This window comes from Alexandromys fortis, unplaced genomic scaffold (genome assembly GCF_014885135.2).
Source record: "Alexandromys fortis isolate MF-2015 unplaced genomic scaffold, M_Fortis_MF-2015_v1.1 scaffold_56, whole genome shotgun sequence".
Lineage (NCBI taxonomy): Eukaryota > Metazoa > Chordata > Mammalia > Rodentia > Cricetidae > Alexandromys > Alexandromys fortis.
The window spans coordinates 885,180-904,470 of NW_026067935.1; the positions used below are offsets into that span (position 1 = coordinate 885,180).

Below are 19,291 nucleotides of genomic sequence, written 5' to 3' on the forward strand. Positions count from 1 at the left end.
CCTCAACCTCAAAGACAGAGTAAAGGATTGGAAAAAAGTTTCCAATCAAATGGAACTAGGAAATAAACTGGTGTAGCATGTCTAAAAACAAAATAGACTTCAAACTAAAATCAATCAAAAGAGACAAAGAAGGACATTTCATATTAGTCACAGGAAAAATCCATCAAGAGGAAATTTCAATACTGAACATCTATGCCCCAATTACAAGGGCACCCTCATATGTCAAAGAAACACTTTGGGAGACTTCAACACTCCACTCTCATCACCGGACAGGTCAGTCAAACAAAAAATTAACAGAGAAATAAGGGAACTAACAGATGTTATGACTCAAATGGACTTAATAGACATAAAAGAATATACCTTCTTCTCAGCATCTCATGGAAACTTATCAAAAAATTGACCACATACTTGATAACAAAACATACCTCAACAGATACAAAAAAGCTGAAATAACCCCATGTATCCTGTCAGATCACCATGGCTTAAAATTAGAATTCAACAGAAACACTAATTCCAGAAAAACAGTTATCAAAAGTCTCCCCACCAAAAAAAGCCCAGGACCAGATGGTTTCAGCTAAGAATTCTACAAGATTTTCAAAGAAGAACTAATAATACTCCTCAAATTGTTCCACACAATAGAAACAGAAGGAACAATGCCAAATTCTTTTTATGAGGCTACAATTACCTGATACCCAAACCACAGAAAGACATTACTAAGAAAGAGAATACAGATCAATCTCACTCATGAACTTTGATGCAAAAATACTAAATAAAATACTGGCAAATCGGGGCTGGAGAGATGGCTCAGTGGTTAAGAGCATTGCCTGCTCTTCCAAAGGTCCTGAGTTCAATTCCCAGCAACCACATGGTGGCTCACAACCATCTGTAATGAGGTCTGGTGCCCTCTTCCGGCCTTCAGAATACACACAGACAGAACATTGTATACATAATAAATAAATAAATATAAAAAAAATACTGGCAAATCGAATCCAAGAACACATCAGAACCATCATCCACCATGATCAAGTCTCTTTATCCCAGAGATGCAGGGATGAAAATCTGTCAAGGTAATCCACCATATAAACAAACAGAGCAAGTTCCAGGATAGCTAGGGTTATTACACAGAGAAGCCCTGGTTCTCAAAAAAAAGAAAAGGTTATATATACATATATATGGGTTGCAGAAATGGCTTAGTGGTTAAGAGAACATGACAGCCTTACCAAGGACCCAAGTTCTGTTCAAAGCAGCCATGTTGGGCAGCTCACAACCACCTGTAACTCTATCTCCAGGGGAGCCAGTATCGTTCGTCTTCTGTCTTCTGGCCTCCTCAGGCGAGCACGCACGCACACACACACACACACACACACACACACACACACACCATACAAAATTAAAAATATAAAATTTTCATTGTGTGTATGAATATTTAATAAAATCTCCTACTTTGCTTCCTAAACTGGCTAATCTTTAAATTCTTTTCAATATTGAAGCCACGACTTCCAATTTAGCTTGAGTCGAGGTCTAGAGAAACTTGGGCAGGAGGAGGACTAGTGAGAGAGGCTTGGGACATTGTGGCTTTCTTCACTCACTTCTGATGTATTAATCCATGCCTGTTATCTCAGCACTCGGGAGCCTGAGCTATGAACTAGAAAGATCATAGATTTCAGGCTAGCGTGGGCTCATAGTGAGTTGGGGAGGAGAAAAGAAAGCAGATATACATACTCTCCCTGCTCTTGCAAAATTAGTGTTTGATAGACATGCAGCTTGAAGCTGGCATCCCAGAAAAATATAAGAGGCTTGTATTCTACACCTCTCCAAGCAATGGACCCAGGGAACAAATTGCTCTCCCAGGCCTAGAATGGGTAGGAGCTTACATTCCCTGAAATACCCCAAGAGACTTTTCAAATTTTTCTATGTGTATGGGGCATTTGGCCTGCGTGTATGCTGTGGGCCACATGCATGCCAGGTGCCCACTACAGCCAGAAGAGGGGGTTGGATCCCCGGGTCTGGAGCTACAGACAGTTGGGACCATCTATGTAATTAAACCTGACTCTTCTGAGTCTGTGTTCACAACTGCCTCAACCCTGAATATTGGCACGTGGGTCTGGCCCCCAGCTCCAGCGAAGGGAGGGGGGGGGACAAGAGTTCAAGGTCATTCTGGCCTCACCCACTTCCTGGCCAATCTATCTGACACCCTGTCTCAGAACAGCCATAAAAATGGCCTCCAGCAGACGTGGTGGGCACACCAGTCATCCCAGCACTCGGGATGCAGAGGCAGGCGGGTCTCTGTGAGTTCCAGGCCAGCTGGGCTACATGGTGAAAAACCAGCCTCAAAAATTAAAGAAAATGTCCTCCAAAGGCTCATGTATGAAGGGGCCAATTGCCGAGTCAGCGGGTTTTTCGGGAGATGACTGGACCATGACGTGAGGGCCTAACTTAAACAGTGGATTAGCCTATTCATGAATTCACACAGAATGGCCCATGAGGCGAGACATAGGTAGAAGAATGTCACTTGGGTATGTCCTTGATGGTTCTATCTTATACCCAGACCTCCCCTTTTTGGAGTCAGAGTTATGAAAATTTGCCTCAAGAGAAAGTTAACCAAAGTCTAAGAGGACACCGGGATCAGGCTTGGCGTGAGAAGGCCACTGGAAGGCCATGGATTCCGGGACAATGAGAGCCTCGGGAAGGATCAGAGCTCCTCAGTGAAACTGTGGCTGTCTGCACAGGAGCAGGAGGGCGACCTAGACCACGGGACAAGGTGACAGAGGGAAAGATGCCTGCACGGCGCTGAGTGTGGTGGTACACACCGGGAGTCTTGGCATTGGGGATGCTGAGGCAGGGGATCACCAGCAGTTCAAGACCAGCCTCGGGGAAGAGGAGAGAGAGAGATTGAGACTATGTCCCACAGTCTTTCTTGCCTACAGGTCAGTCTGATGGATACAATCTCCCAGAAGGCCCTAACTTGTCTAAATTGTGTCAAATCAACCAAAAGCCAAGCAGCCAAGTGACAGAAGAAGACTCCTAACGTCCTCCTCTGGCTTTGCATATGCACATAGGCATATCTATGCACACACATAAAACAAATTTTAAAAAGCATAAAAATTTTTAAAAAATCAGTTAATCCATAAGAGCAGAGATACTCCTTTTTACCTCTTTGTTTTTTTAAAAATTATTTAATGGCTTGGTCATGATTGTAATTATTTTTATAATGCATTTTTCATTAAGAAAATTAAAAAAATACGTGAAGCAAAATGACAGTAATTTATAATTATATAACTTAGTGTATATTTGTGTGTACAATATATGCTTTCTTATTGTTTTGTTGCTGTTTGGTTGCTTTTTGAGACAGGGTCTCCTGGTACTGAAGGGTCCAAGAATAAGAATATAAAAATGTAGATTCCAGAAATAAGCATGTAGAAAGAAAGAAATATAAAGTTGGAAGCCTAGGAGCATGAGAACAGACCGTCAGCAGCTTTCTCAGCAGCTTAAGGCTTAACTGTGAACGGTGGGTTACTCCGATTTACAACACTTAGCTCTATTTACAAGGCCGAAGCATCTCTCTGCAAACTGAGAGCCAGTCCACAGATATGAGCTGAGTCAACTTTTAGGAGATAGAAGTACATGACCTCTGGGTTACACATTATCCCTGCTGTGTGAAACTGGCAGCATCAAAGTGGGGGTGGGGGAGCACAGGGCTTCAGTAAACACTACCTGGGAGAACCAAGGCAGGTAATAGAAGTACAAACACTATTTAACTGAAAAACTCTGTTAATGAAGATTATAAAGTAAGGCAATCTGTATCTGAGTTTTACCTTGAGATTATAAAAATTTCTTTGTTCAGACCTAATGCTTGGTACACCTTACTATAAGAAGGTGGAGCCAGGGGCTGGAGAGATGGCTCAGTGGTTAAGAGCATTGCCTGCTCTTCCAAAGGTCCTGAGTTCAATTCCCAGCAACCACATGGTGGCTCACACCCATCTGTAAAGAGGTCCGGTGCCCTCTTCTGGCCTTCAGGCATACACACAGACAGAATATTGTATACATAATAAATAAATAAATAAATAAACAAATAAATAAATAAATAGAAGGTGGAGCCTGGCAGAGGTGGCGCACACTTTTAATCCCAGCACTCAGGAGGCAGAGGCCAGCGGATCTCTGTGAGTTCGAGACCAGCCTGATCTACAAGAGCTAGTTCCAGGACAGGCTCTAAAGCTACAGAGAAACTCTGTCTGGAGGGAGGGGGGTGGGGAGGGCTCAGAAACTGGCCTTTACCACAGCCTTACGAAATCCATCTCTGGCTATGTTCTCAGCTAGCTGATAAACTTTTTGTATCCTGTGGAGATTTTTTTTTAAAAATTTTTCCTGGAATCTGGTTTCTGAAATAAAGTTTGCTTCTGGTTTATTAGACTTTGATGGTCTGTCCCCATCTTTGAGCCACCCCCGTGGACCCAACGGCACCCTGGCTGGGGGGACAACAGGTTTTGTAGCCGAGGTAGACCTGCAATTCTGAGTAATCCTCCAGATTACTGGTGCCTGTGACGCAAGGAGGAAACTTTAGGTCTCTGAGCAGAGTTGGAGCATCTACACCCAAGTTCAAGACGCCGTAGAACTCACACCAGCGGGCATGGAAGAAGAGTCTCCTGGGCCTGTACTGTGTCATTCCAGTCAAGGTGCAGGTTGTGATGGGTGTTCCACAGGTCACATGACCTGCAGAAGCCGGTCCCCTCTCACCCGGGTCCTCAGTGGTCTTAATACCGCCCCTTTCTCTTCCCTCCCCCGCCCCATCCATCACTACACTAGCTAACAGATTTTCAAGTCCTCAGATTTCTCACTTGGGCAGTAACGATATATCTAAGCAAGTGTTGATGGCTAGACGTCTTATTCTCTCACCCCTACCCCCTTGCCTGCCTCCTGCTGGGCATCAGGAGGGCTTAGCTGCAAGTTTGTAGCGTGAAGCCATCCCCTTCCTGAGAGACCTACAAGAAGGGACTCTCATTTCTGGCAAGGGGACCTGAACCCTCTTCAGAGCCCCCACCTGAGGAGGTTGTCCATATGTCGTTAATAAACTGCGAACCCCTAACAATCCTTCCCAGTGTCTCTCTTAAACCCCTCATGCGCGACATTTAACAGAAGCCGTTGGAGAAATGGTGGGGACCGGGACTCCAAGGGTTCTCTCAGCCCTTAGTCTGGAAGGCACAACCTCCAGCACTCCTATGGGAGGACGACCCAGGACTTCAAGCCTTTGGGGCTAGGAGGAATATGAGAGTTTTCTCTTCCTGCAGTTCCTAGCCTCTGGATGGCCTTGCTCAAATAGCTGTGCCGGTACTTACTTGCCCTTAACCAAGTTGGCGCAGGCGGCTTCACGCGGGAACACGTGACCCTCCCAGGCCCCGCCCTCGCCCTCCCTAAGAGAGCGAGGCGAAAAGCCCAACCGCTGGACGGTGGGCAGCCAGACCAGCATGTCCCCAAAGTTGAGCGCGTGTTGGGTTGCGCTGGGCCCGCTGCTGTGCAGCTGCGCGCTGGCACTGCAGGGCGGGATGCTCTTCCCCGTGGAGACCCCCTCGCGGGAGGTCAAGGTGCTGGACGGACTGTGGCACTTCCGCGCGGACTTCTCCGAAAACCGGCTGTTGGGATTCGAACAGCAGTGGTACCGGCAGCCGCTGCGGGAGGTGTGAGCTCCCGAGGGGTACCCGGGTTCTGGAAGCTCACGGAAGCCAGGGGATGGGAGGAGGGGTGCCTGTACCCGGAGATCCCCTTCCCTTGTGCCAGTCTAGAGGAGGTTATGGGTTTGCAGGCTGGGGAGGGGAGCGGCCGGACGAGGAAGTGGGACCTCGCATGCCCCAGAACCACATGGACTCCAGAGATTCTGCTAGGCGAGCGCTGCCCCAGGCAACGGATTTTTTTTTTTTTTTAAAGCTTTTCATTGTGCTGGGGGTTGAACCCAGGATCTTGTGCATGCATGTCACTACTGAGCCTTTTGTTCTTGTTTTGAAACTGTCTCATTCTGGGACCCAGGCTGGCCTGGCTAGCCGGTGAGCCTCCTCCTCCAGTTTTCTGGCATGTTGGAGTGGATGTTTGCACATGCCTCCTGCTTGCTCTCGCACCGCTAGTGAGAAGCAGAACCCTAACAGTGTGCACGCATGCATTGGTGATGCTGCCCACCACAAAGATTTGGGGTGGGGATGGAGGAGGGAAGTGCTAGTAGGCCTTGAGGGGTCCTTGGGGATTGCAAGATTCAGATAAAGGACGTGACTTGGCACCCAGCCAGCGAAGGATCCCATCTCTGCTCTCCCTTCCTAACTGGGTAGGGTTGGTGCAGGAGCAGGTTGAAGAAAACCTGTGTGCTCACTGCCTCTGCCTATCCGGGATTCATTCATTTATTCCTTCGTTCATTCCCCCTCAGTTCCTCTTCCCCTCTTTGGCTCTCCTCCCTCTTCCCCATCTTTCTCTGTCTTCTTTGTTTAATATTTATAATATCTCCTTACTTGTGTGTGCATGCGTGTGGGCATCCGTGTGCCACACAGTTCATGTGGAGGTCAGGTAACAACTCGTTGGAGTCTGGTCTCTCCTAGGTTCCAGGGATCTACTCAGGTCACGAGGCTTGGTGGCCAGTGCCTTTAAGGCAGAGAGAGTGTGTGTGTGTGTTTGAGGCAGCACTCTGGCCCCACTTTGACCTCCAAACCAAAGCAATCCTGCTGCCTTAACACCCTCACCCCTACTCCCCCCGAATCCCCGGTGCTAGGGTTACAAGTTATGAGCCTACCACACCTGGTTTAACCACTCAGTTTTCATCTGCCCTGCCCAGCAATCAGCAAAGGAGGAAGTAAGGAGGAGAAGTGCCCGCCACACGCCTTCTCAGTTTCCTCAGCCCAGGGCCCCCTGTGCCCTGCTGTTGGCCTTCCTGTGGCGGCCGGTGGTGGCCATCTGCCTCTTAGTCAGGGTCTGGGGCTTCCTATCTTAGGCTGGACTGTTTTGGCCTTGGTGCCATCTGCCCTGGGGAGGAAGCTGGTTGCGGCAGTCTTTTGCATGAACTGTTCATACACTTCAATTGTCAGGAGGCGACCTACCCACGTGCAGCCCATGTCCGCGTGCTTCTGGGAGGCGCTGGGGGAGTGCAGGCATGAAGGATAGACCTGATTCTTGCTGTGTAGCCCCATCTGTCCTGGAACTGTGTAGACCAGGCTGGCTTCGAACTCAGAGATCCACCTGCCTCTGCCTCCCTAGTGCTGGGATTAAAGGCCTGCACCACCACCGTCGGGCCTGATTCTTGCTCTTTAGATAGAGTCTCCTGTATCCTCAGAAGCGCTCAGTAACAGATGCTAGATAACCAGGGTATTACCTTGAACTCTGATCTTCCTGGCTGCACCTTCCGGGTGCTGGGACAACTGGTGTGCACCAGCACCATTGGTTCATGCAGTGCTGGCGTTGGAACACGGGGTCACAGGCGTGGTTGGCCAGCACTCTACCAGCCGAGGTGCAACCCCAGTCCATCATGACTCCGGCTCTTCTTTACCTAGTCGGGCCCAACTTTGGACATGCCGGTCCCTTCCAGCTTCAATGACATCACCCAAGAGGCACAGCTTCGGGACTTTATCGGCTGGGTTTGGTACGAACGGGAAGCAGTCCTGCCGCAGCGATGGACCCAAGACACAAACACGAGAGTGGTGCTGAGGATCAACAGTGCCCATTACCACTCCATTGTGGTCAGTGTAGGGCGTGGCTGGCTGGGGGGGGAAGCAACCTGGGCTGTCGAGTCTGTGCCATGGGTCACAGAAAGGGTTACTTCATGGGCTCCATTAGAACACTTCCGTCAGGCTTCTGGAAGTGGTGGTACCCTTTGGCCAGTTGCCCTCTGCTCATATTTCCTTGTGTCTGCAGTGGGTAAATGGGGTACACGTGGTGGAGCATGAGGGCGGTCACCTCCCCTTTGAAGCTGACATCAGTAAGCTGGTCCAGACTGGACCCGAGACCACCTGCCGGATCACGATCGCCATCAACAACACACTGACCCCTCATACCTTGCCACCAGGGTCCATCATCTACAAGACCGATGCCCCGTAAGCAACATCCTTCCTCTCCCATTCCCCTTCCCCCCATCCAGTGGACTCCCATATAGGGAGAGTGACTTTAGCCCCAATCTGCGGAGACCACAGAATACAGGCTCGTTAAACGTCAGAGGAGGCAGAGGGCTGGGAAGATGGCTCGATGGTGATATACTCACCACGTAAGCATGAGGACATGAGCTTACAGTCCAGGCACCCGTGGAAGAATTGATGTGATAGGTTGGAGCTGCCATCCCAGTGTTCTTCAGTGGGCCTGTGTGGAGATAAGAGGTGGAGACCCGATTCTTTGAAGTCCTCAGGCCAGCTAGAACAAGGGACCCTGTCTGGAGGTAGAAGGCAAGAGCCAGTACCTCCACATGGGCACTGCGGTACACACATGTACACACACATACATGCACGTGATTAAAAGACCCAGGAGCCAGGCAGTGGCTAGGGAAGCAGAGGCAGGCCGAGTTCGAGGCCAGCCTGGTCTACAGAGTAAGTTCCAGGATAGGCTCCATAGCTACTGAGAAACCCTGTCTCGAAAAAAAAAAAAAAAAAACAGGAAAGGAACAATCAACCTTCATTTTCTACCCTAGATTCCCCAAGAATTACTTTTTCCAGAACACAAGCTTTGACTTCTTCAACTATGCGGGACTGCATCGGTCTGTGGTCCTCTACACCACGCCCACCACCTACATTGACGACATCACCGTGACCACTGATGTGGAGCAAGAAGTCGGTAAGGGATCCTGGCAGGGGGGGGGGGGGTCTGTGCTAGGCTGAGCCCAGTTATCTCAGTTCCCCAGAGGGAACAGCCTCCAAGGAAAAAGGCTTCACGCATCTCCCAAGTGTCACCTGCTTCATCACCCTCAGGGGATGAGACCCAGACTGCCCGAGTTAACAAGGGCTTCAGAAGGCACCCATCTGGTGGGCCTCAATTTGCGACGGCATGAGGACCAGTGAGAAGTGTGGTCTTGTCTAGAGTAACGTAGCCAAGCTACTGAGTCACTTGGCCCGTTCCCCTGTTGTACCACCCCTAGCCGCTCCTCCCTGCTCAGTAAGCTGAAAAAGAAAAACATCGAGCAGTTATTTGCTGGGGCCCTGGGACCTGAGAGGACTTCTGGGAGTGGTAAAGTCCCATCCGATTCTGTCCCCATCTCTTGTTTCCCACAGGACTGGTGAATTACTGGATTTCCGTCCAGGGAGACGACCATTTCCAGCTAGAAGTACGTCTTTTGGATGAGGATGGCAAAGTCGTGGCCCAGGAAATGGGGGAACAGGGCCAACTTCGGGTCCCTAGCGCCAACCTCTGGTGGCCTTATCTGATGCATGAGCATCCAGCCTACCTGTACTCCTTGGAGGTAATGGGGATTTGGAACTGGGGCTAAGGAAGGCCCTTTGCTGCCACCTGGTGACAGTAGTTTCTGTAAGCAGTCCAGGACAGGTGGCTAGGCAGGCACTGCCCTAAATTCCTGGCTTTTCTATCCCTTGGAAAGTCCTGAGATTACGTTCTTCTGAAAGACAGAGACTATAATTTCGGCATCTCAGCTGAAGCAGGATACACAGGTCCTTTTAGCCAGGCCCAGGAGTATAGGATAATAGGATCAAATGAGTATAGGGGTTGAGGTTAGCCTGATCTACATAGTGAAACCCTACCTCAAATTAAAAAAAAAAAAAAAGCAGTGATAGTGCACACCTTTAATCCCACCACTCGGAGGCAGAGGCAGGTGGATCTCTGTGAGTTCAAGGCCAGCCTGGTGTACAGAGCAAGTTCTAGGATAAACTCCAAAGCTACAGAGAAGCCCTGTCTCAAAAAAAAAAAAAAATCCAAAAAGCAAAATAGCCAGCTAGACGTGGAGGTGCGTACCTGTTATCTTAGCACTTGAGAGCTACACGCAGGAGAGTCAGGAGTTCAGGGTCATCCTTAGCTTCAAGCAAATTTGAGGCCAGCCTAGGATACACAAGGTCTGATTTGAAAGGACAGGCCGGGTGGTGGTGGCACACCCCAGCACTCAGGAGGCAGAGGCAGACAAATCTCTGTAAGTTCGAGGCCAGCCTGGTCTACAGAGCAGGTTTCAGGACTGCCAGAGATACACAGAGAAACCCTGTCTTGAAAACAAATAAAAGCTCCAAAGTGTCAGGCATGAGACGAGTCCTTCCTGTGGGGAAGGATGAGGCTCAGTCTACCTGGGTGCCCCTGCCCGGCACATTGGTCTCCTAGGTGAGAATGGCAAGAACTGTGTCTGACTCCGACTTCTACACCCTCCCTGTCGGGATTCGAACAGTGGCTGTCACCGAGAGCAAGTTTCTCATAAATGGGAAGCCTTTCTATTTCCACGGCGTCAACAAGCATGAGGATTCGGATGTGAGCTGTGACTGGTACCCCTATGTGGGATGTTGGGAGTTCATGTGTTCTGAGGAGGCTGTCATGGGCTTGGGCGTGTGAACTGAGCCAAGATGGGAACAGGGAAGTGTCTCTATAGGGGCTGGGGCTGCAGAAGACAGCGGGTATTCTCCAGTGGATAAGGGCAGAGGTCACACAGCTCTGCTGTCCCCCAGATCCGAGGGAAGGGCTTCGATTGGCCACTGCTGATAAAGGATTTCAACCTATTGAAATGGCTTGGTGCCAACTCCTTCCGCACCAGCCACTACCCCTACTCAGAGGAGGTCCTCCAGCTCTGTGATCGATACGGAATTGTGGTCATTGATGAGTGTCCTGGTGTGGGCATCAAGCTGCCGTGAGTGCCCCTCACTGCCCACACTGCCCAGCCTGCCCAGCTCTCTCTCCTCAGAGCCCTTGGTGACCCACCCTTTCCTTTCTGCCTCCACAGCCAGAGTTTTGGCAACGAGTCTCTTCGGCACCACCTAGAGGTGATGGACGAGCTGGTGCGCAGGGACAAAAATCACCCTGCAGTTGTGATGTGGTCTGTGGCCAATGAGCCTGCTTCTGCTCTGAAACCTGCTGCTTATTACTTCAAGTGAGTAGTACCTTCTCCCCGGGGCTGAGTCAGGCCTGTGGCCTTGGCCCTTTGACCTGGCTCAACCTCCATAGGCAGCCAGGAGTGTGGAAGTCAGCCTTGAGGGGGTAGGTGAACACCGTCAATGTCATTGTCCCCTCCCTGTCCATCATTTCTGAGAACCCAAATCAGCCCACCCAAAGTGTGGTTTTTCCACCCATTAAGAGCCTCTTAGTCATACCTGGAGGGAAATCCAGAGCTCCCTTTGATACACAGAACTCTGGATTTTATATATTATTTTTGAGACAGGGTCTTGCTATGTTGTGTATCCCTTGCTATGCATCAAACTTGCACTGATCCTTTTGACCCTGCCCTCTGAGTGCTGGGATCTAGGCATGGCGCATCATGCCTGACAGTGGTTTTGGTTTTAGATTATTTGTACTTTATTTCTGTGTGTGCCATGGCACGTGGAGGCCAGAGGACAGCCTGTAGGAATGGGTTCTCTCTTTCCACCATGTGAGTCCTGGGGCTTGAACTCAAGTCACGGGGCTTGGCAGGAGGTGTTTTTAACCACCGACTCGTCTATTCAGCCCCTTTTCTGATTTTTTTCTTTTCTGTTTTTTTTTTTTTTTCAAAGTCCCAAGTGGTATAGGCTGGCCTCAAATTTGTTAAGTAGCCAAAGTTGGCCTTGAATTCCTAATCCTTCTTTCTGTACTTCTTTCTTGGTGCTAGGATTATAGGTATGCTCCATCACACCTGCATTCATTCATTCATTCATTCATTCATTTTCATTCATTCATTTTAGATAGAAACATATGATAAAACTATAGAAAATTACTTTATGATGTTTTGGGTTCATCTGTATAAAACCCATTTACACAGGCATGAGAATATCAGCGGGATTTAGAACTGTTTCGTGCGAGTGGGTATATCCTATAGATGTATACCTGCATATATACCTGTCCCACGTGTGCGTCTTTCCTTCAGAGCCAGAGGCGTCAGTTCCCCAGTAACTGGAGTTACAGCTGTTGTAGGCCACCATGTGGGTGCTAGGAATTGAGCCTAAGTCCTCGGAAGAGAGCAACCACTGGGCTATCTCTCCAGCACTATAAAAGGGGATTTTTTTTTAATTACACAGAAAGATTTTAAATATTTTCTAATGTTGAGGATTCAATCCAGGGCCTTATGTATGCACGCTAGGCAAGTGCTCTACCAGTGAGCTCTACCTCCAGGCCCATTCCTTCATCTGCCATGAGACCGTCACTTAGTCTTTAGGGTGAATTTTTCCTCTTGTCACAGAGAGACAACCGAAGCCTCTGATGCTGTATCCCAGCTCCACATAGTGAGCTCCTCTGAGTCTGTAGGAGGCAGGCCTGGTGGAACGCCCCTCACTCTGTGACAGCTCTGGACATTCAGAGCCCTGCAGAGTTCATGGTGTCCAGGGGGCTTCGGGGCCAGGGCTGGGTGGATAAGACTTTTTCCTGAAGGGGAAGCATATAGCTTACTGAGGCTCCCAGACGTTTTCAGGAGGTGGCAAGGGAAATGCATGCACGTGTTAGGGGACAGCAGGGATGAGGCTAGGACTGGCTGGGCTGGAGTAACCCAGACTGACTTTGCTGGTTTAGAGCTGTTTGGAAACATGGGTTCAGAGCCTAAGACCAAGGGGCAAAACACAGCCTTCAAACAGGAAGAGTCATGATCAACAAGACGTAAAAAGGGGGAAAGTCTTTAATGGTGAATGATGGTGATCTTTACCGTGGAGGCCGGGAATAGGTCCCAAGTACCAAATTTTAAACCTCAACTAGTCCTTCCATTGGGTCCTCTCCTCTCTAGTCCTCGAGTCAATGGAATTTAACTCAACACTAATTTAAACATTATTGCTTCAGGAGGCTTCCCGACTCTTAGTTTAAATCATGCCCTCCCCTGCCCCCATTCCCCCCACACACACTGACTGTCTTACAGGGTGCTACACTCCCCTTCCTTTCTGCAGCCTCTTTGGTTTGTATTCATCTCTGCTCTCGCGGCTTCGTGCAGTCATGGCCTTAGCTGGGAGCCACCGCTGATGGGGTGGTGGGAAGGAAAGGGAGAGATGGGTGTCCGCGAGCCCCTCCCATCTGACAGCTTGTCTTCTGCCTCCCACTGACAGGACGCTGATCTCCCACACCAAAGCCCTGGACCCCACCCGCCCTGTGACCTTTGTGACCAACGAAAAATACAATGCAGACCTGGGGGTGAGCCTGGGGGTGGGATGGCCCCCACACTGCCTCTGCTCACCTGTGCTTGGCCTTCAGTCTTGTGCTTGCTACCATGAACCAGCAGTGGCCAGTTCAGCCATTTTCACAAGTGGTTAAAGTGACTAACTTCCTGCTTATCCTCTAGGCGGTGTGGCTTCTACCCCAAGAAGGCTGTGCTAGAGCCAGGGCAGGGTACTTGTTTGTAGACTTGGGCTTTTCACAAGATGATTTTTATTAGCATCTATTTATATTCCTATATATAGTTATTTTATATATATAATAAAATATAATAAGCCTGTTATACATAATATTATACATAATAACAGGTTTATTATATTTTCCTATGTGTATATAGTGTATTTGATCATAGCCACTCATCTCCTCCCTTGTCCACCATACTCCCACTGATCCCTTTCCTCCCTTCAACTTTCAAGTTTGTTGGCTTGTTTGTTTGTAGACAGAATCCCACTAATCTAGCCTAGAACTCAAAATCCTCCTAGCTCTAGGATTACAGGTGTGAGCAGCATGCTGATCAGACTCAGCCCTCCCCCCCCATTTTTTTTCATTAATTTTATGAACTTCAGCAGGCCGGCACAGTGCTGGAGCAGTAGCTGAGAGCTCATATCTTGAACACAGCCACAGCTGCTTTCTTCCCTGACCTTGAAGGGGGCCACTCTTGTCCTAGGCCCCGTATGTGGATGTGACTGTGTGAACAGCTACTTCTCTTGGTATCATAACTGGGCAGCTGGAGGTGATTCAGCCACTGGGAATGGAACTTCAAAACCCACCACCAGTGATAAGTCTCCCCCACAAGGCCACACCTCCTCATCCTTCCCAAACTCTTCCACCAACTGTAGACCAAGAACTCTAACATATGAGCCTATGGAGACTATCCTCATGCAAACCCACAGTATGAGCTCCTAGTCACCGAGCCATCTCTTCAGCACCTACCTTCCCCTTTAATTTTTTGAGACATGGTCTTGTTGAGACAGCTGTTTCCTTATGAATAAGAAGCCTTGTCAGGGAACCGGAGACATAGCTTATTGGTCAAGAGCACTGCATATACAGATACACAGGGAAAACACTCATTTATAAATATCTAAAAATAATTAATAACAAAAGTCTTGTTATCCCTGGCTTCTCTCTATCTCTAGAGCCCACCCTTAAAAAAACAGTTTGCATTGAGGCCCGGGTGCTGGCTATTCCGGTGATTACCCATCTTCTCTGTGGGCGGGGACAGCTTTGCTGGGTGCCCTGTGCCTGGCCTCTTTACCTGGAATGTGCTTTATGAAGTGACAGTCCTTGCCCCTCCAAAGCTTTCTGCTGCTTGCATCTTCCCACCACCACAGCCTGGAGAGGATCTGAGGTCCCCTGGGAAAGAACTCACCATTCAAAGGGTAGCTTTGGAGCCGAGCAGTATGGCCTCAAGGAGACATGCCTAGGTGACACTGGAGGCTAGCCAGCTAGATGCAGAACTCTTCCCTGCTGTTCACATTCCTGTCCCTTCCCTGTGGACCCTCCCTGCTAGGGAGAAATCTAGCCAGTCTGCCGCTCACAGCACTGCCTTCTCAATTGTGGCTCAGAGGAGACTCTGAGGGGCTGGCGATGTGGCTCAGTGGTACAGCCTGTGCTTAACACGAACAAGCCCTTGGGTTGCACCCCCAGCATACAGGTGCGCGCACACACACACCACCCTCCAAAAGAATAAGGACCAAGATATGTAGCTTAATCAATAAGAGCTTTTGCATCAAGTTCCTGAAACCCTGGACTTGATCCCCAGCAAGGCAGAAAACTGGGTATAAGCAGTGCGCCCCTGCGACCCCAGCAATGGGAGGTGAAAACAGACAGGTCATCAGTCCAGGTCAGTGCTGGCTACATAGGGAGCCTGAAGTCAGCTTGGGCTAGCTAAGGGTCTCAAAACCCGATCTGTGAAAAGAAACATTATCTGCTCTTTAGGTTGGGTCGTATCTCCAGGCAAGGCCACAGCAGACCAGTGACAGGAAGGAGTAAACTCCAACAAGGCCAGAGACTGGATGGCGGCCTGCTGTCCTGCTGTACTTCCAGCCATGGCCCAGTGGGAGCCTCCATGTAGCATAGTAGACTGGCCCCATGAGGGTCTGCTCTTGGCGTTATTCCCTACATGTTGGGTCAGATAACCTACATCATCTGCATTCTAGTCTGACCTTGAAGAGATCGTCAGTGTGGGGGGCAAACATACTTGACTGCTCTTGTCTTAGGCCCCATACGTGGATGTGGTCTGTGTGAACAGCTACTTCTCCTGGTATCATGACTCTGGGCATCTTGAGGTGATCCAGCCACAGCTGAAGAGCCAGTTTGAGAACTGGTATAAGACTCACAAGAAGCCAATTATCCAGAGCGAATACGGAGCAGACACAATTGCCGGGTTTCACCAGGTAAATGCTGTAGACAGTTTTATCCTCTCTTACCACAGTGGTGACCCTACTTATCTCTTTGGGCTGTCCCTGCCCTCAGGTGGACTAGGGACTCAACCTTCGCTCTCAGGCACCTCCCCAACTCTACACACACTGTGCCCCTGCATGTAGGCCTCTGCTTGGCTTGTGTGGGTTCCACAGGCAGCCCCATTTTTAGCTTTGTTTCCATACCACCACCCCCCCAACCTGCTATCTACATTGGGTTTCTTTTTTTTCTTCTTCTTTGCAAAGATGTTTGTTTGATGCCCACACTGGCCTCAAACTCACAATCTCCCTTAGTCTCTTGAGTGCTGAAGTGACAGATGTGAGCCTCCACATCTGGCCCTTTTTTGTTTGTTTTTGTTTTGTTTTAGGTTTTTCAAGACAGGATTTCTCTGTCTGACAGCTCTGGCTGTCCTGGAACTAGCTCTTGCAGACCAGGCTAGCCTCGAACTCACAGAGAGAGACCCACCTGCCTCTGACTCCCAAGAGCTAGGATTAAAGGCTCCAATAATGACTTTTTAAGATTCTTGGCCTGTAGGCTGGAGAGATGGCTCAGTGCACTTGCTGCCCTTCTAGAGGATGTCAGTTTGGTTCCCAGTACCCACATCGGGTAGTTTACAACTGCCTATAACTCCAGTCCGAGAGGATGTGAAGCCCTCGTTAGGCCTCCACAGGTACCTGCATGGCTGGAGTGCACACAGATACACAATTTAAAAAATGAACAAACCTTTTTAAAAGTGATTTTCAGGCTGCATGATGGCACACACCTTTAATCCCAGCACTTGGGAGGCAGAGGCAGGTAGATTGCTATGAGTTCGAGGCTAGCCCAGTCTACAGAGTGAATTCCAGGACAACCAAAGCAATACAGAGAAAACCTCTCTCTAAAAACCAAAAAGTAATTTTCAGCCTGGAAGAAGGTAGCTCAGCAGGCAGAATGCTTGTCCAGCATGCATGGAGTTCCACATGCTATGCTCTCCCTGCACACACAAGCCCCTGTGCTGTGCATGCCTGTAACACTAGCGCTGGGAAGTGGGGACAAAAGAATCTGGATCATCCTTGCCTACAGGAGTTTGAGACTAGTCTGGGATACTGAAAACCCTGTCTCAAGCAAACAAACAAACATTCTCCTGTCGAGACAGGTGTTGGTAGCAGCTAGCTGTACAGCAGCCTCTGGGATCTGAGGTAGTAGACTAAATTGATCCTAATTTTTTTTTTTTTTTTTTTTTTTTTTTGCTTTTTCGAGACAGGGTTTCTCTGTGGTTTTGGAGCCTGTCCTGGAACTAGCTCTCTAGACCAGGCTGGTCTCAAACTCACAGAGATCCTCCCAAGTGCTGGGATTAAAGGCGTGTGCCACCACCGCCCGGCTCTAAGTAGATCCTAATTTAAATAGCCACGTGCGGCTTGTAGCCACTGTATTAGTGTGGGTCTACTGCCATTGCAAATCATGATGGGCAAGGTGGCACAAGTCTGTTCTACCACTTAGGTGGAAGCAGAATGAGCTCAAGGCTAGCCTCAGCTATATGCTTAGTTGCAGGCCAGCCTGGGCTACATGAGATGACTCAGATAAAGTGCTTGCTACACAAGCATGAGGACCAGAACCCACATAATGCCAGGTATGGTAGCACACATCTGTAATCCCAGTTCCCCACCTGGTGAACAAAGTGGTGAACGAGAGACCTTGTCTCAAACAAGGTGGACGGCAAGGACTGACAGCTATCCTCTACCTTCTCTATGCCTGCGCCCATGCACATACTTGTACCTACTTCATACACAAGAAGTTTTTAAATTTCTTTAATGATTTCTTTTTTAAAAAAAATGTGCATTGGTATTTTGTTTGCATCAATGTCTGTGTAAGGGTATCAGATGTCCTGGAATTGGAGTTACAGTTGTGAGCTGTCATGTGGGTGCTGAAATTGAACCAGGATCATCTGAAAGAACAGCTAATACTCTCAACCTCTGAACTATCTCTCCAGCCCCATACCTAAGTTTTTTTTTAAAGATTTTTAGGCTAGGGATACAGTGCAATAGAACAGTGCCTGCCTATCTTGCACAAGGTCCTGGGTTCAATCCCCAGCACTATCAAAAAAATTTTAATTATGTGTATGTCTGTGTGACTGTATGTAGGTAGATATGCGCATGTGCCAGGGTATCCCCTGAGGCCAGAGGTGATCGTCAGCCACCTACCACAGGAGATGGGAACAGAACTTGGGTCCTGTGCAGAAACAGTACACTCTTAACCACCACGCCATCTCCTCAGCCGCTAATGTATAGACTTTAAAATAACAACAACAAAAGTCAGTACCACATGAAGGAGCTGCTGCGGCAGGGTGACTGCATGTCAGAGGACAGTCTAGGCCACCCCCAGGCTGGGTCATAAGGTCCTATCTTGAAAACAAAACCAAAAAGAAACACACGCCCTGCCCCGCAATAAACTTTTTGACAGTTGAGGTAAACACATATCTTACTTCCTAAGTAAGAAGTTTTAAGAGCAGCTAGGGCTGGGGACAGTGGGGTGGCTTCAGCAGGGAAAGTACTTGTTCTGTGACCATGAGGAGCAGAGCTCAGCTCCCCACCACCCAGGTAGGCTCCAGGCTGGTGTGGCAGGCTTCCTGTAATCCCGCTGCTCCAGTGGTCAGAGATGGGATCAACAGCAAATAACTGGGCCAAATAGAACAAGAGAACCCCCAACTCAATTATTTAAGGTAGAATACAATTAAAAATCATCTGATTTCCAACACATGCAGATGAGGGAAGAGGGGTCACCTGGGTGCTATTGTGGTGGATCAGACTTGGGGCAGAGTGCAAGTCAGAGAGAATGAATATACACCGCTTAGTTAACCTGAACAGTCAGGGTGGTAACAGCCCAGTTACTTGGGAGGCTGAGGCAGAGTAGCAAGGTCAAGGCCAGCCTGAGCAGTTCAGGGGTACCCTGTCTCAAAACTGGATTTTGTTTTGTTTTTGTGGGATAGGGTTCTTCTGTGTAGCCCTGGCTGTCCTGGAACTCACTGTGTAGAACAGGCTAGCCTTGAACTCAGAGATCCACCTAACTCTGCCTCCCTAGTGCTGGGATTAAAGGTGTGCGCCACCACCACCACCCGGCTGGATCTCTAATTTTTATCTAACACTTCAGTCCCAGCTCTGACATTCCCTTTGTCTTGAATCTCAGGATCCACCTGTCATGTTCAGTGAGGAGTACCAGAAAGCTCTCCTGGAGAATTATCATTTGGTTTTCGATCAGAAACGAAAAGAATACGTGGTTGGAGAACTCATTTGGAATTTTGCTGACTTTATGACCAACCAGTGTAAGTGTCTGTTAGGCTTATGGGTTTTTCTCAGGTTGGCTTTTCCAGTTATACTGGAAATGGGGCTGGGGAGATGTTTAGGTAGTCAAGTACTTGCTTTGGTCTATTTTACATTTAGTTAAAATGGGTTCAGCTCAGCTGGACGGTGGTGGCGCACGCCTTTAATCCCAGCACTTGGGAGGCAGAGGCAGGCGGATCTCTGTTGAGTTTGAGACCAGCCTGGTCTACAAGAGCTAGTTCCAGGACAGGCTCCAAAACCACAGAGAAACCCTGTCTCGAAAAACCAAAAAAAAAAAAAAAAAAAAAAAATTGGCT

At 48.8% G+C, this 19,291-nt stretch overlaps 1 protein-coding gene across 2 annotated transcripts in view; it reads left to right on the forward strand.

The window, feature by feature from the left end:
• Positions 1-5,425: 5,425 nt before the first annotated feature.
• The window catches only part of Gusb (glucuronidase beta), a 23,026-nt gene continuing 9,160 nt past the window's right edge, over positions 5,426-19,291 (forward strand). Inside the window, exons 1-11 of one of the 2 annotated variants that reach the window (XM_050146300.1) lie at positions 5,426-5,672; positions 7,521-7,706; positions 7,882-8,060; positions 8,645-8,787; positions 9,222-9,409; positions 10,270-10,413; positions 10,608-10,786; positions 10,880-11,026; positions 13,152-13,236; positions 15,477-15,653; positions 18,841-18,976. In XM_050146300.1, the coding sequence (XP_050002257.1) occupies positions 5,463-5,672; positions 7,521-7,706; positions 7,882-8,060; positions 8,645-8,787; positions 9,222-9,409; positions 10,270-10,413; positions 10,608-10,786; positions 10,880-11,026; positions 13,152-13,236; positions 15,477-15,653; positions 18,841-18,976 (1,774 nt within the window). In that variant the 5' untranslated portion in view covers positions 5,426-5,462. Of the gene's footprint in view, positions 5,673-7,520; positions 7,707-7,881; positions 8,061-8,644; positions 8,788-9,221; positions 9,410-10,269; positions 10,414-10,607; positions 10,787-10,879; positions 11,027-13,151; positions 13,237-15,476; positions 15,654-18,840; positions 18,977-19,291 lie in introns of those variants that run through there. The other variant, XM_050146301.1, reaches the window with a different exon arrangement.